Source organism: Geotrypetes seraphini, chromosome 12, assembly GCF_902459505.1.
Source record: "Geotrypetes seraphini chromosome 12, aGeoSer1.1, whole genome shotgun sequence".
Taxonomy (NCBI): Eukaryota; Metazoa; Chordata; class Amphibia; order Gymnophiona; family Dermophiidae; genus Geotrypetes; species Geotrypetes seraphini.
The window spans coordinates 99491433-99507914 of NC_047095.1; the positions used below are offsets into that span (position 1 = coordinate 99491433).

The 16482-nt window shown below is 45.3% G+C and overlaps 1 protein-coding gene across 1 annotated transcript in view; it reads right to left on the bottom strand.

Moving 5' to 3' along the window:
- Nucleotides 1-3462: 3462 nt before the first annotated feature.
- LOC117346164 (vomeronasal type-2 receptor 26-like) overlaps nt 3463-16482 on the bottom strand; it is a 44227-nt gene continuing 31207 nt past the window's right edge. Inside the window, exons 4-5 of the mRNA XM_033915568.1 lie at nt 14624-14750; nt 3463-4358 (exon numbers count right to left, since the gene is read on the bottom strand). Of these exons, the coding sequence (XP_033771459.1) occupies nt 3463-4358; nt 14624-14750 (1023 nt within the window). The remainder of the gene's footprint in view (nt 4359-14623; nt 14751-16482) is intronic.

Consider the following 16482-nt stretch of genomic DNA (forward strand, 5'->3'; position numbering starts at 1 on the left):
TTAAAGCAAACATCCATCGTAGTTCTTTAATAGTGAGCCTGTGCTCTATGTTGCCTCCCTCCCACCCAACATTTATCTTGTCAATGATCCGCCATCTCATATCAGTGAACTTATGCTTAAATAAAGTCCAGTGACGGACCAAAGGGGCAGTTTCAGTACCTGTGTGGACTCTGGATTTGTGTTCGTTTAAATGAATTTTAATGGCCCTAGTGGTGCGTCCAATGTATAACTTAGGACAGGGGCATGATATCATATAGATAACGTGAGACGAGTTGCAATCGGTTTTGTGCTTGGCTTGAAAAACCTGGCCTGTTTGCGGATGTTCCCAACTCTCCCCTGTAATAGCAAATGCGCACCACTGGCACTGTCCATAGGTGGAATGACCCCATGCCTCGCTAGAGATCCTTTCTCTATAAGGGGTAATCAATTGCCCTATATTCCTCGATCTTTTAAATACGAAGGTAGGGGTATCCACATCCTGTCCTAAAATTAATTTGGCAATATGCCAGTGTTTGAGTATGCTACGTTTGATGTTGAGAGCTAGAGGGGAAAACAGTTGCACACACACTATGGGTTTGTTTTCAATATTGGTATGATTATACTGAAGTAAAACACTTCTGTGGGCATATCTAGCGCGAGTGTAAGATTGGCGTATGACTTCCTTAGGATAGCCTCTTAGTTTAAATCTTTTTTTGAGGTCCCGAGCTTGGATTTTAAACTCCCTGGTAGAAAAACAAATGCAGCGCAAACGCAAAAACTGGCTGTATGGGAGACTGTCCTTTAGCTGGCGCGGATGATGACTATGGTAACGAAGCATACTGTTCCTGTCTGTGGGTTTTCGGAATATGGTGGTTAATAAATTCCCTTGAGACTTGAAAATCCAAAGATCCAAAAAGGGTATGTGTTGTTGGCTATTGGTAGCACAAAATTGGATGTTAGGGTCCATTTGATTTAGCCAAAACAAAAATTCATTGAAATGATTCAGATTGGATCGCCAGATGCAAAATATGTCATCCAAATAACGCTTCCATATAACCACATGTTGAAACCACTGAGACTGATAAAGATGTTCTTCCTCGAGATTCGCCATATATAAGGTGGCGATAGATGGGGCGAGGGAAGCGCCCATGGCTATGCCATGGGTTTGTAGATAAAACTTCCCATTGTACCAAAAGTAACTACGAGTTAGAACTAACTTAGTTAAGTCCATGAGAAAGGTGGTAGGAATTCTATTACAAAAAGTTTGACTTTCAAAGATTCTCTCCAACATACTAAGAGCTCCTTCAATGGGGATCATGGTGTAAAGAGATTTAACATCCAACGTAATGAGTTGCCAATCAGGATGGATTTCTGAAAGTTCCTTTAGCATGAGAATCATGTGAGTGCTGTCCTTCACATGGGATTTGATTTTAACCACTTCCTGTTGGAGAAATTTGTCCACAAATTTGGACAGAGGTTCTAACAAGGAGTTTTTCATAGACACGATGGGCCAACCCGGGGGGTTGATAATTGATTTATGTATTTTAGGTAAAAACTGAATTTTCGGAGTACTGTGAAAAGGGGGGCGGAGAAAGGCAGCTTCTTTTGTGGTTATAAATTTGGACTTATAGGCACTAGATACAATGATGGAAATATCGATTTTCAATGCCATTGCTGGATCCTCAGATAAAAGACTATAGAAGCGGATATCGTTAAGCTGTTGCTCAGCCTCCATATTATATTTCTCACGAGATTGAAGAACTATCGCTCCTCCTTTATCCGCACGGGATATGATCAATTCCTGTTTATTCTTTAATTCTTTTATAGATCTTCTTTGACTTCTTGAAATATTGTCGGGGGGAGGAGTGTAATGTTGTTCCATCATCTCGATGTCTTGCAATACCAAATCCAGAAAAGTACTGATGTTGGGATGGAGAGGTAAAGGTGGACACCATCCCGATTTTCTGGCTATGATTGAGGAATCAGTAGAGATGTCTCTGTCCTTGAAGTACAAGTAAGTATGAAGTCTGCGAATTAGTTTGTACACCGCTATGCGAGCTTCAAAGGCATCATAAGTATTCATGGGTACAAATCCCAGTCCCAATTCCAACAGGGATAATTGGTCTTGAGAGATGTTATATCCCGATATGTTAATCACGGCTGATAGTTCCTCTGGGACCTCGTTTGGGGCCCTTGATATCCCGTGGATTGAAAAGCTACTCTCCGTCCTCGGTTGCTGCGATATCGCTGGCGTCCTCTGGAGCCTTGTGGTATGTAGTTTTTTGGCGGTACTGTTCCGTGAGAGGTATGTCCACCTCTGGCAGAGGAGATGGAACTGTCACTACCGCCGGATGTCGAACTAGTGGAACCTTGGTCGTCTGAGATTGTGTGTCGTGGTCGTGATCCGTTATTGGTTTTAAATAGCCATATGTACACCTTAATGCTGGCATAGTCCCTCTCATCCCTTTTATATTTTTTTATTTTTGTCTGTTTAATCTTATCTCTGTACATATCCAAAGCTAGTTGTTGATCTCCCTCCAATTTAGACATTTCAGCTTCATTTGTATATGTATTCTTGATGGTTTGTAATGTTTGTTCAATGTTCCCTTTGAGTTCGGTTTCCAACTTAGTTGTTTGTTCTATTATCAGTAGCATGAGATCAATGCTGCACTTATTGAGGATAGCACACCATTTATTGTTAAAATCAGAATCATACGAGTACAAAGTAGGTGCTTTTTGGATCCGTAAACCTCTCGGGATCATGGATGAAGTAACATATTGAGCCAGAGTGTTGGCATGTAATTCAGCTCTTATCAATCTTTGCCGTAATAACTCTAGCTCACTCCAGGGTTAGTTAATTAATGACACTTTGGCTCAGCTGGTTTTCAGGACACCACGGGTCACATGTTAGGGGGAGGCTGCTTTAAATACTCCACTATACGCCGCGGCCATCTTACAGCCTTGGACTTCTATCAGGATTAGCGTTATGCTGTATTCCGGATAAGTCTGGTATTTATATTAGCATATAGTTGTTTGTAAGTACTGTTGGGTGCCGGTTCATTGAACTAATGGGGTTCTAACTTTTTTTAGTGAATCATGTCCCCGACCCTGAGGAAACATCTGAAACGCGTCGGTGGGGAATGAAACAGACCCGGTGCAAAAAAGATAAGTTATTCTTTATAGCATATATCAGCTTCAATAAGTTATAAATTATAAAAAAGTATCACTATATGAAAAATATAAAGCTCACATAAAGTTACAAAAAATTGTTCCGGTGAAGATATGCTACCACACTGCTGTTTGGTGTGGCAATCTGAGGAACGTTAGTAACTTTCTAATGCGATTAGTGGAGAAATCTTAGTTGTAGTATTAACACTCTCCCCTAGGCATATTACAGCAAAAAGCTTTAATACACTTTCTGATAAAATATTTTCCTCATATTAAATGTGTGATAACATTTAGTGCAGTTTGGTAAAAGGGCCCCTATGTTTTTCTTAGGTCCTTCTTGTTGTTCCTTTCAGGCCTCAGCAGAATAATATAGCATTTAGGGAAAAAAATACAACCCAACAGTCCAGTGCTGGAGGCTAAAATAGCAAATATCTCCACTGCCACCATGTTCTTGCCCTTGTTGCTCAGGTATGTTGGGATGAAGGAGATCCAGACGCTGCAGAAAACCAGCATGCTGAAGGTGATGTACTTGGCCTCATTGAAACTGTCAGGTAGATTTCTTGCTAGGAAAGCTATGATGAAACTGATACCAGCCAGAAATCCCAGGTAGCTCAGAACACAGTAAAATGCAATTACTGACCCTTCATTACATTCAATTAGTATTTTTCCAATTTCTGATCTCTTATTGAGATATGGGAATGGGGGAGCAGAGAACAACCAGGCAAGACACAGAATGGTTTGAATAAGTGAACAGGAAAGGACTATAGAGTTAGAGACCCTGGAACCCATCCATTTATGGAATTTGCTTCCTGGTTTGGTAGCTTGGAAAGCTATGACCACAGTAATGGTTTTTGCCAATATAGAGGAGAGAGCTATGGAGAAAGTGATCCCAAATGTAGTCTGTCTGAGAATGCAGGTGACATCCTCAGGATGCCCAATGAATAACAATGAGCAGAGGAAGCAGAGTTTGAGGGAAATTAGGAGAATATAGCTGATGTGTCGGTTGTTGGCTCTGACTATGGGAGTGTCTCTGTAATAAATAAAGATTCCCAAGATGACAGCAGTGATGAGAAAGAAGAACATGCTGATGGAAGTTAAAGCAATCCCTAGAGGCTCTTCAAAAGACAGGAAAGTTATCACTTTTGGGATGCAGGCATCTCTTTTTTTATTTGACCATTTATCATCCGAGCATGTTGTACAGGTGTCCATATCTGAGAAAAAAAATTATCATTTCATTATCTCACATATATCTTAAAGACCAGGGATGCCCAATACGTCGATCGCGATCGACAGGTCGCTTACTCAGGCGACCCCAGTCGGTCGCAGAGCGGGTTCCCTTCTTCCCTTCTCTTTTTTCCCCTCCTGACTGGCCTGCTCCTGAATTCTGCTGCTGCCGCCGCTGCTCAACATTAAAAAAAAAAACGGCTTGGAGAACTTATGCTCTGGGGGCTAACGTGTGCTTGTACTGGCTTCCCTTCTCTTCCCTCTGAAACCGGAAGTTATGTTGGGGGGGGAGAGAAGGGAAGCTGGCACGCACATGTTAGAGCCCCGTTCGCGGGCTAAAGCAGGAGACAGGTCAGTGAAGCTTGCGATTTGCTCTTCTTGCTGCCAGGTCCTGCCTATTTTCTGTTTCCTCAAAGGCAGGACCCAGCAGCATTTCTCCCAATAGGTTGATCTTGGGCCGATCAGCCTTCCTCTCCCCGTCGTCAATTCTGCCGTCGGAGAGGAAGTTCTGGCCAGCGGAACTTCCTCTCTGATGGCAGAATTGACGTCAGGTAGAGGAATGCTGGTGGGCCTGAATCAGGGAGAGCTTGGCCGGCGGCAGGTGGCTTTGGGGGCCTATTATCCGATGGCAGTGGCAGTGGCAGTGGCTTGGGGGAGGGCAGGGAGGGAGAAAGAGGGCAGGCAGGGAGACAGAAGGAAAGAAGAGAAAAAAAGAAAGGGGGCATGAAGAGAGAAAGAAAGAGAGGGCAGGGAGAGAGGAAGAAAACGTTGGGTGGAGGGAATGAGGTCATGAGGAGAGGAAGCATACAGGCTAAAAGAAGGGAAGAAAGATTGGATGCACAGTCAGAAGAAGAAAGTACAACCAGAGATTCATGAAATCACCAGACAAGGTAGGAAAAATGATTTTATTTTAAATTTAGTGATCAAAATGTATCTGAATTTATATCTGCTGTCTATATTTTACACTGTGGTCCCCTTTTACTAAACCGCAATAGAGGTTTTTAGCGCAGGGAGCCTATGAGCGTAGAGAGCAGTGCTGGACATTCAGCGCAGCTCCCTGCGCTAAAAACTGCTATCGTGGTTTAGTAAAAAGGGAGGGGGGTATTTGTCTGCTTTTGTATGGTTGTTAGTGAGGTGACAGTGCATAGAGTCATCTGCTTTGACCTCTTTGAAAAACCCTGGAATAGGAATGATGATTAATATTTTCTATGTGTACAGTGTGCTTTGTGTTTTTTTTTTTTAATTTTATTGTTGGTAGATCATTTTGACTTGGTCATTTTAAAAGTAGCTCGCAAGCCCAAAAAGTGTGGGCACCCCTGATAAAGACTATTTACTAAAGTGCACTTAAATATCATGAGTCCTATAATCTTCACAACTCAGCCAAGCCAGAGCAATCTAATTTACACTAATTGCATGGAGAATGAAGGACTATGAACAGCACTTTGAATTAGCATGGCTGAATATAAGAGCAGGTAGTATATACACTCATGTTACCCACAAGCAGATACCACAGACTATAGCACAGGATATGCAACCAATACCCCAATTTTAATCCTGAACCTCTTCCATTCCACTGGTGAAGACCTAACACTTCTCTCGCTCATATTGATCACCTGGCCTTTAATGATGGCATCTCTGGGGTGTTACGCAGGGGGAATGAGCAATTCTCAAACATTTTTGTTGCTTTTCAAGCTCAAATTGAAAATAGTGGCTCTAATCCATGGTACTACATTCTACCAAATAAGGATGATACAACTTTATAGGATAATTTAACCCCTAGAGATAGTTCTGAAAGACTGATAAAGCAACATGAGCAATTGGGGATCATTATTGCCCCAGTTGTAATACATGAGAGATACCCATAATAAGTGCTGGGAGTGTGATTTAGTGCTGGAGTCTCTGGTCCTTCATCAGGGAGTTATGGGTCAAAGATATTAAGAGGAACAAATGTCCCAAACCTTATTGGGATGGTGAGAAGGGTGGGCAGGTCAGTGGTATGGGAATCTAGAATCCTGTCAGGGGTGTGAATTCAAAACAACGGCATAATCCACTCTTCATACAGCTATCTTCAGACATTCAGTTTCTTTTGCAACTTATTCTCAATAGTTCATTACCTTAATCCAAGAAAGATCCAAACAACTGTAAGCTGTGCACAACATGGCTGCCACTTTAATTCAGTTCTTGCAGCCATCCCTGTGGGTTTTAATTAATTATTTTTTTCTTTTTTTTTATAGTTTCTCTTATTGTAAACTATTTAAATATCTTTGATGGATTTTATATCAAGAAATTAATTAACTTGAAGCTTATGGAAAGTGTACTCAAGCAAACTTGTACCAATTTGTCTTTTCCTAGGTCTGGGTTAGTGTTAAGTACATAAGTACATAAGTAGTCGCCTCCGCCGGGGCAGACCAGAGGTCCATCCAGCCCAGCGGTCCGCTCACGCGGCGGCCCATCAGGCATATTGCCTGGTCAGCGGTCCCTGACTAATTTTATTGCCTACCTCTACAGTTATCTCTAAACCTTCCACTGCTCTTATCTGTACCCCTCAATCCCTTTGTCTTCCAGGAACCTATCCAGGTCTTCCTTGAAACCCTGTACTGTGCTATTTCCTATCACGGCCTCCGGAAGGGTGTTCCATGTGTCCACCACCCTCTGTGTGGAAAAAGTACTTCCTTGCGTTTGTTTTAAACCTGTCCCCCTTCAATTTCATCGAGTGACCCCTTGTTCTTGTGGTTTCTTTCAAATTGAAAAATCTGTCTTTGTCAACCTTTTCGATGCCCCTCAGGATCTTGAAGGTCTCTATCATATCTCCTCTGAGTCTCCGCTTTTCCAGGGAGAACAACCCCAGCTTCTTCAGTCTGTCAGTGTATGTAAGGTTTTCCATACCCTTAATCAGTTTAGTTGCTCTTCTCTGGACTCCCTCAAGCATTGCCATGTCCTTTTTGAGGTACGGTGACCAGTACTGTACACAGTATTCCAGATGCGGGCGCACCATAGCCCGGTACAGTGGCAGGATGACTTCCTTCGTTCTGGTCGAGATACCCTTCTTAATGATACCTAACATTTGGTTTGCTTTCCTCGAGGCTGTGGCGCATTGTGCCGACGCCTTCAATGTCGTGTCTACCATCACTCCCAAGTCTCTTTCCAGATTACTGACCCCTAGCATTGATCCCCCCATTTTGTAAGTGAACATCGGGTTCCTTCTCCCTATATGCATGACCTTGCATTTCCCTACATTGAAGCTCATTTGCCACTTTTTCGCCCATTCTTCCAATGTCGTAAGATCCCTTTGGAGATTCTCGCAGTCAACCGTGGTTTCAACCTTGCTGAATAGTTTGGTGTCATCTGCAAATTTGATGACCTCGCATTTTGTTCCCTCCTCCAGGTCGTCAATGAATATGTTAAACAGGAGCGGTCCCAGCACCGATCCTTGAGGAACCCCGCTCGTGACCCCTTGCCAGTTCGAGTAATGGCCCTTTACACCAACCCTCTGCTTCCTGTCTGCCAGCCAGTTTTTGATCCATCGGTGGACCTCCCCGTGCACCCCATGGTTCCATAGCTTCCTGAGCAACCGCTCATGTGGTACCTTATCGAAGGCTTTCTGGAAGTCTAGGTAAATTATGTCTATGGGTTCTCCTTTGTCCACCTGGTTGTTTACCCCCTCAAAGAAGTACAACAAGTTTGTGAGGCACGACCTACCCTTGCAGAACCCATGCTGGCTCGACCTTAGCTGTCCATTTTTTTCGATATGGTCACAGATGCTGTCCTTAATCAGTGCCTCCATCATCTTTCCCGGGACCGATGTGAGGCTTACCGGCCTATAGTTTCCCGGGTCGCCCCTCGAACCCTTCTTGAAGATGGGCGTGACATTAGCTATTTTCCAGTCCTCCGGGATCTCTCCAGTTTTTAGGGATAGGTTGCATATTTGCTGAAGTGTCTCTGCTATTTCATTTCTTAATTCCTTGAGCACCCTTGGGTGAATGCTATCCGGACCTGGCGACTTGTCGCTCTTTAGCTTGTCTATCTGCCTGAGGACATCCTCCTGGCTCACCTCTAATTTGACCAGCTTGTTATCTTGATCTCCATTTTCTATTTCCTCTGGTTCCGGAATGTTGGATGTGTCCTCCCTCGTGAAGACCGACGTAAAGAAGTCATTTAACTTGTCAGCTATTTCTTTTTCCTCCCTCACTACTCCCTTTCTATCCCCATCATCCAAGGGCCCCACTTCCTCCCTCGCTGGTTGCTTCCCCTTTACGTACCTGAAGAATGATTTGAAATTTTTTGCCTCTCCCGCTAGTCTCTCTTCATATTCCCTCTTTGCTCTCCTAACCACTCGGTGGCACTCCTTCTGGCTTTCCTTGTGTTCCTTTTGGTTGGCCTGCGTTTGATCCTGTTTCCATTTTTTGAACGATGCTTTCTTGTTACTGATCGCCTTTTTTACAGCTGCCGTTATCCATGCTGGGTTCTTTATTCGATTTTTCTTGCACTCTTTTCTGAACCTGGGGACGTACAGGTTCTGTGCTTCGTGCACCGTACGCTTGAGCAGGGTCCAGGCGCTTTCTACGGACTCTACCTTCCTTGTGCTGCCGTTGAGTTTCTTCCCCACCATTTTCCTCATTGCATCATAATTCCCTTTTCTGAAGTTGAGCGCTGTTGTTGTGGTTCTTTTCACCCTGGATGATCCCAGTTCTAGTCTGCACTGGATCATGTTGTGATCGCTGTTTCCCAGTGGGTCTAATACCGCTACTTCCTTTGCAGGTCCCCCCAGTCCACTGAAGATTAGATCAAGAGTAGCTTCTCCTCGTGTAGGTTCCATGACCAGCTGTTCCAGGAAGCAGTCCCTCGTGGCTTCCAGGAATTTGGTCTCTCTCTCGCAACTTGAGTGCCCGATACTCCAGTCTATCCCAGGGTAGTTGAAGTCTCCCATCACCACCACACTTCCATTCTTGCATACCTGCCGCAGTTCCGTCTCCAGGTCCCGGTCGATTTCTTCCGATTGGCCAGGCGGACGATAGTATAGACCCAATTTGATGTCTGCTCCAGATCCTCCTGGTAGCTTAACCCATATGGATTCCAAGCCTTCCGACCTTACTGCTGTTTCCATTTTGGTTGAGGGTATGGAGTCTTTTATGTATAGCGCTATTCCTCCACCCTTCTTGTGTGTCCTGTCTCTCCTGTAAAGTTTGTACCCTGGTATGACCACATCCCATTTATTATCCTCAGCCCACCACGTTTCTGTGATTCCAATTATGTCCAGGGCTTTTTGACTGGCTATAATTTCCAGCTCTCCCATTTTGGCCCTGAGGCTCCTCGCATTTGTGTAGAGGCAATATAGGTCCTGATTTGTCGCCCGCCCTGCTGTTTTCTTTCCATGGCTCGGCGCTCCCACCTGGCTTGCCTTTACTCGGTCATCCACCTCCCGTGGCGTGTCCGTTTTGCCCCCATCCAGTATCTCCTTTTTTGGATGGTCCTCTTGCTCCCATTGTTCTCTTTCAACCATGCCTGTTAGGCTCGTTTGTGCACTGGGCCCCTGCATTGCATCTGTGGGCCTTTTTTCTGAAGATTTCCACTCAACCCTTTTGTTTAAAAGTTCCCTCCCAGTCCCTTTGTCCAAAAAGTCCCTCTCAGCCCCTTTGTCCAAGAGTTCCCACTCGGTCCCTTTGTCCAAAAGTGTCTCCTCAGTCCCTTTGTACAAAAAGTCCCTCTCAGCCCCTATGTCCAAGAGTTCCCACTCGGTCCCTTTGCCCAAAAGTGTCCCCTCAGTCCCTTTATCCAAGAAGCCTCTCATAGTCCCTTTGCCCAAGAATTTTCTCTCAGTCCCTTTGTCCAAAAGATCCCACTCGGTCCCAAGCTCTCTTTTGCAATGTCCTTGTTCGGTATCATTTTTTGATACCAATGTCCGGTGTGTCGAGGCCAGATCGACTTCCGGCTTTCCCCTTCTCTTCAGTTTAAAGCTAGGTCTATGGCGTTTTGGATGTTTCTTGCCAGCTGCCTCGTCCCAGCTGTGCTCAGGTGCAGTCCATCTCTCCTGTAGAGCTTGTTCTTCCCCAAGAAGGTCGTCCAGTTTCGAACAAAGTGGAATCCCTCCTCCTCGCACCATCTCCTCAGCCATCCGTTCATTTCTTGTAGTTCGCTCTGTCTTCTTGCGTCTGCTCTCGGTACTGGTAGGATCTCCGAGAAGGCTATCCTATTTGATCTCAGCTTCAGTTTCCGCCCCAGGATCCTGAACTGCTCAGTCAGTGTAGTCCGGTTGAAATTTTTCCTGCTGACGTCGTTGGTTCCAATGTGGATTACAACTGCCGTCTCCTCTGTCTCGGCTCCCTCCAGGATTCTATCAATTCTGCTGATGACGTCCGTTGTTCTTGCCCCCGGGAGACATGTCACTAGTCGGTCCTCCCTTCCTCCGGCAATGTGACTGTCCACTTCTCGCAGGATTGAGTCTCCTACTACAACAGCAGATTTCCCCTTCCTCAGATGTCTCTCTGGTCTCAGGTCCGTGTCCTCCGGGCTCTGCTGGATCTCCGCTGGTCCTTCCGCCAGGTCCTGTTGGGTACCATCATCTGCATTTTCAGACCCTACGCTAGGTCCCACTCCCATGGTGTTTGTTGGTTCCTGACCTCCAGCTGCCGGTTCCCGTCTGATACGCTGGTGGTCCTGTGCCTCTGCCATCTGCCAGGCCTCCTCTATGTACTTCTCGAGCTCTCTGACTTGTTCTGAGATGTGGCTCTCTCTGGTAGTATCCTCCGTTTCCCCACACTGTTCCTCTATTGAGCAGAGTCCCTCCAGCTCCTGGACTCTAACCTGCAGCCTTCCGACCTCCCTCTTCAGGCTATCCAGTTCCTGGCATCGATTGCATATGTATGCCCGCCTCCCAAAGGGGAGGTAGTCATACATATGACATGTGATGCAGTATACTGGGTAGCCCTGCTGGATTCCTGCAGCCTCCATTTCTCTGTTTTCTTTCCTGTGTTCTGTAAGAGAAGAGAGAGAAAGAGAATGAGAATGAATCGCGAGTAAATTAGAGAAAATGTACCTCAGGAATTTCTCTACTGGGCTGCCTGTGCTCCTGGCTCCTTCTTAAGGCTCCTCCGCAAAGGCGCTCCCGCTAAGGCGAGCGCCTTTGCCGCTCGCCTTCGCCGCGCGCCGAACGGCTGCACGCCGTTGGCTCCCTGCCTTTTAAGGGGGAGCCCGCTGACTGAAGCCGCTGACGCGATGCGGGTGGGCGGAGCTAACTCTCGCCCGCCCCTGGCTCACCGCGTCCCCCTCGCCTCTCTGCTTTCCTGCTCGCTGCCGCTGGAATCGGCAACGAGCCCTGAAGCCTCTGCGTTCGCCTGCCTGCTCTCCTGTCCTGGCCGCGGCTCCCTGCCTTTTAAGGGGGAGCCCGCTGACTGAAGCCGCTGACGCGATGCGGGTGGGCGGAGCTAACTCTCGCCCGCCCCTGGCTCACCGCGTCCCCCTCGCCTCTCTGCTTTCCTGCTCGCTGCCGCTGGAATCGGCAACGAGCCCTGAAGCCTCTGCGTTCGCCTGCCTGCTCTCCTGTCCTGGCCGCGGCTCCCTGCCTTTTAAGGGGGAGCCCGCTGACTGAAGCCGCTGACGCGATGCGGGTGGGCGGAGCTAACTCTCGCCCGCCCCTGGCTCACCGCGTCCCCCTCGCCTCTCTGCTTTCCTGCTCGCTGCCGCTGGAATCGGCAACGAGCCCTGAAGCCTCTGCGTTCGCCTGCCTGCTCTGTTATGCCCATGGCTGGCCAAGGCATGGCAAGTGGTCACTTTGGCTATTAGGCTGCAATCCTTGCCTTACATTTGTGCCAGACAATTAGGCAGCCTAATAACTTACTTTCATTAGAGCAAGTTGTTTTTTGTTTTAATGAGAGCAAGTTGTTTCAACTTGCATCCTATGCTGTTTCATGTCTTGCCGAGGAAGGGTTCTCATGCTACTGTGATAAGGGAGGGTTCGAGCAGCGGTTAACATTCCATCTGTGAGAGTTAGGAGATAAGGGAGACATCTGTTGTTACTACAGAAACAGCAGTATCTGTGTGTGTGAGAAATTCAGCACTTTCTGTGCTATTTAAGACTGTGAGTCACATCTTAGAATTTGGATTCAGCCATGGCCCTGGGAACTATGTATTGTATCCTTTCCCTTGATCGATCAGATTCCTGATCAGTATTGGAAGGGGGCGTGGCAGACATGGTGAAGTATTCTATTTGGTGTATATAGATATTCTCTGCTTATGTCTTGTATATTATCTGATGTCTATCTGCATTGTTTGGTATTATCTGATGTGTATGCAATAAAGAATCATATTACTCTGAAGTTTTGGTGGACTTCTATATACCCTTGCTAGATAAACACGTGGCAGAACAGCCCTGGTAGGAATCATAAAATGAGGAAGTCAAGGTGCAGATAGGACTTCTAAACAGGTCACACCATGATGCATGTAGGGAACCAGTTTAGACAAGCCCACATCTCTCAGGAGGAGTCAAGTGATTAAAGAACAGCCTACTCTTATTGCTAGTTTCCACAGGCCTAACAATGGAAGGCAAGGAGGTGGAATAGAGAGCAGCAGCACTAAGAAGACACAGGAATGAAGCCAAATGCCAGCCACATTTGGAGAGGAGAAGCACAGCTCCCAACAAAGAAACAGGTCATACAGCTACAAGATTATGTATTTGAATTCCCTGAAACTGAAATGTAGGAAGGGGTTCTCAGGGAAGACAAGGCCATAGTCAAGAGTTTAAATGAATGTTTTGCATTTGTCTTCAATGAGGAAGATAAGGGGCACATACCAGTACCAGAAATGATAGTCAATGCTGATAAACCAGTGACACTGAAACAGATCTCTGAAACACTGGAACATATAATGGGTCAGTTTGACAAAGTGAACATTAGCAAATCACCTGGATTGGACTGTATACATGCCAGAGTGCTGACAGAATAGAAAAATGAACATGCAGAACTATTGTTAGTAATTTGTCATTAAAATCCAGCATTGCAGTGGAAGACATAGGGTGACCGTGATGCCAATTTTTTAAAAAAAGGTTACAGGGTGATCTGAGAACATATAGACTGATTAGTCTGATGTTGATGCCAGGCAAATTGGTAGATACTATTTTAAGGAATAAAATGACAGAACTTGTACATAAACATGGTAGAAAGCCAATATGGATTTAGACAAGAGAAATCATGCCTCACCAATCTAATATATTTATTTGAAGGGATGAATGAACATGTCAAGCTGGTTTGTATTGTGCATCTAGGTTTTAAAAAGGCATGTTAATTTTTGAATCTAACTTACCTCACTTTTGTAAACAGGTCCCTATGAGTTTTACAGTAATGGGAGAAAATCTTTAGATTATAAGCCCTTTTGGGACAGGGCAAGTTTCATTTCATTTTATTAAAAATGTATAAACCACTCTATTCCAAAGTGATATACAATACCTATACATGTCTACAAAATCTGAATGTAAGTCCTCCTTCAGCTACAAATAGGTGAGTGTTTAACGCGTATTCTTAAAAATTCTAGTATAAAAATTTTTTAACATTTTGATGATGGTGTGGCTCTAAATAATTTTTATAAGACAACATTGATGCACATCCAGTCTGCCCTTCCCCAACATCCATTATCTAATCTTCTCCCTAAGAGATTCCACATGCCTGTCCCATGCTATATTGAATTCAGATACAGTTTTAATCTCCATCACCTCCATTGGGAGGCCATTTCATGTATCTACCACCTTTTCTATAAAGAAGCATTTTCTTAAAATACTTTTGAGACTATCACCACTTAGCTTCATCCTATGCCCTCTCCATCTGGTATCCTACCCTATGGTGTTTTGTTTTTTAAAGAGACAAAGGACAGTTCCTGAATTATCACCATGACTACTTGGTTAGCAGGTGGGAAGATAGGAATCTTATCAAGTATTTTCCTCATTCTGTAAAGAAAAATATAGTCCCACCCGGCATGTGTTCTCCTTTTTTGCATCTCTATCCTATCAATCATTGCATCTCCTGCACCTTATCAAATGTATGATATTAATTGTCATTGTGAGTTTGTTCTTGATACCCAGTATTTATTTAAAGTTTTATTATGTGGACAGATTTGATATCTGTTAAGCAGTATATAAAATTTTAATTAAACTTGAAACTGAATTACACTTTTTGAAGATCTATATCCCTCCCTAATTTCAAGAACTGGGACCTTAATAAATATTCTATATTTATTTGTATCCCATGTTTTCCATGATATCACCTACCTGTTTGGTTGGAGATCTCTCCATCTGCACATGGAATACAATAATAGCAGCAGACAGGCTCTCCTTCCTTGGTTAATTTCCTGTAACCAGGTTGACAACTTGGATTGCATCTGAACTTTAGAGGTTTCTGAAGATTGAGAAAGCATGTTATGTAACATCATTTAATAATGGATGATTGTTTCTGAAATGGAATGCTCCATTTGCTTATTTTTAAATTCTTATAATTCATAACGGCATATTCTTTAGCATTCTCTAGACCGGTATAGGATCTTACAAGCGGGTATATATCTCATCATGACCAGCAGGTGGAGACTGAAACAAAACTGTGGAATAGTACATAATAGGTACCATCCCCTATTCCTATCAGTCTTCTTTCAGTCTCAGCAGGTGTGAAGAGCTGTACCTATATCCCTTGTTAGGGCTGTTGGAATTTTTTTATGCTGGATTGAGCTTGGGTGAGCCATGTTTCGGGGTCCATCTGAACTCGGGGGTGTTAAACCTGGTGGGTCTCATGCTGGGTCCCTCCCCCCTTTCCTCCATCTCCAACATTTTTTTAGAGGTGCCTAAACCTCCTTATTCAAGCAAGGCATACTGCTTTGAGAGCCAGTGGAGTCTGATTTTTGAAAAAAAATCCTGAGGTAGTGTTGGTCTGAAGGTTTGCTTTCCCTTTAAATATGCTGTAAATCACTGTATTTAACTAACCAGAACTTTTCTTTTAGCTCTGTCGTTTATGGAGCAATTGAGCACTTCTCAGGGGAAGTGGTGCTCAATTTGGTCCAGACGCGAGGCACTCGCAGCCGGCCTGAAAACAGCTGTTTAGGCCAATGTGGTCATGGAGCCCCATCGGCAGTGGCTGAAGGCGTCCAAGTGACCTAGTGCCTCGCAAGTCGGCAAGGAGCAGTGGGGAAGCCCGGTCTTTCCCCACCGCCCATGGAGAGATTCCTTCTCAGCTGTTTTCTTTCACAGCTGATGCAGGCTTGCCTGCTTTAGCAGCTGGGACAGTTCAGGTTTCCCAGCTGCTACAGGCCCTGGAGAGATTATTTTTGGTGGGAACTTCACCATTTTTACAGACAGGCCCCTCCATTTTGTCTGCAACCTCAGGTGACCTTCCTCCTTGATTGGAAAAACAGGGGCAGGTTTCTTCTGTGCTATGGAGTCTCATGGGACCCCCGGGGGTTTTCCCCTGCTTTAATTTTTGCTGTGTGCAGAGCCTATTTTCTGGTGGCTGGGGGTCCTGCTGTGCCCAGGGTTTCAGGGGGTTTCAGGGGGTTTCAGGGGGTTCCCTCCACACCCCTTGTGGTTTTGCCTCCCTCTACATCTTTGGCATTCCCTCTTACTCCTACCTCGTCCAAGTGCCTGAGGGTATCATAGGATTAGAATTTGTGGTTGGAGGAGTGTGTAAGCCTGATTCAGGACCCAGACCCTTTTTAGGAGTTCCCAGATCCTCTTGAGGGGATGGCCGCAGGTGGCGGGGCATCGGGTTTCCTGCTTTTCTGGTGAAGAGGCAGCCATGGTGCACCTTTTTTCAGAGGGTTGAACTGCCAGATCTAATTCAGCAGGTCTCCTCGGTGCTGTGTTTTGAAGAGGTGCCACCGGAGACCCCACATGTGGAGGACCCTCTTCTTAGGGGGATCCATGTTGCTTCCTGCTCTTGTCCTATGCTTCAGGATATTCGGGGATCTCGTCCTGACATAGTGGAATACGCCAGAGGTGCTGTTTCGGTTGGCGCGTGCCATGGCTCATATGTATCCCATCCTGGAGGGGGACAGGGTTACCTTGAAGTCACCAGTGGGGGACTCGGTGTCTCAGCAATTGCTAAGTGGCATACCATGTCTGTAGAGGGCATTTCTGTCTTATGG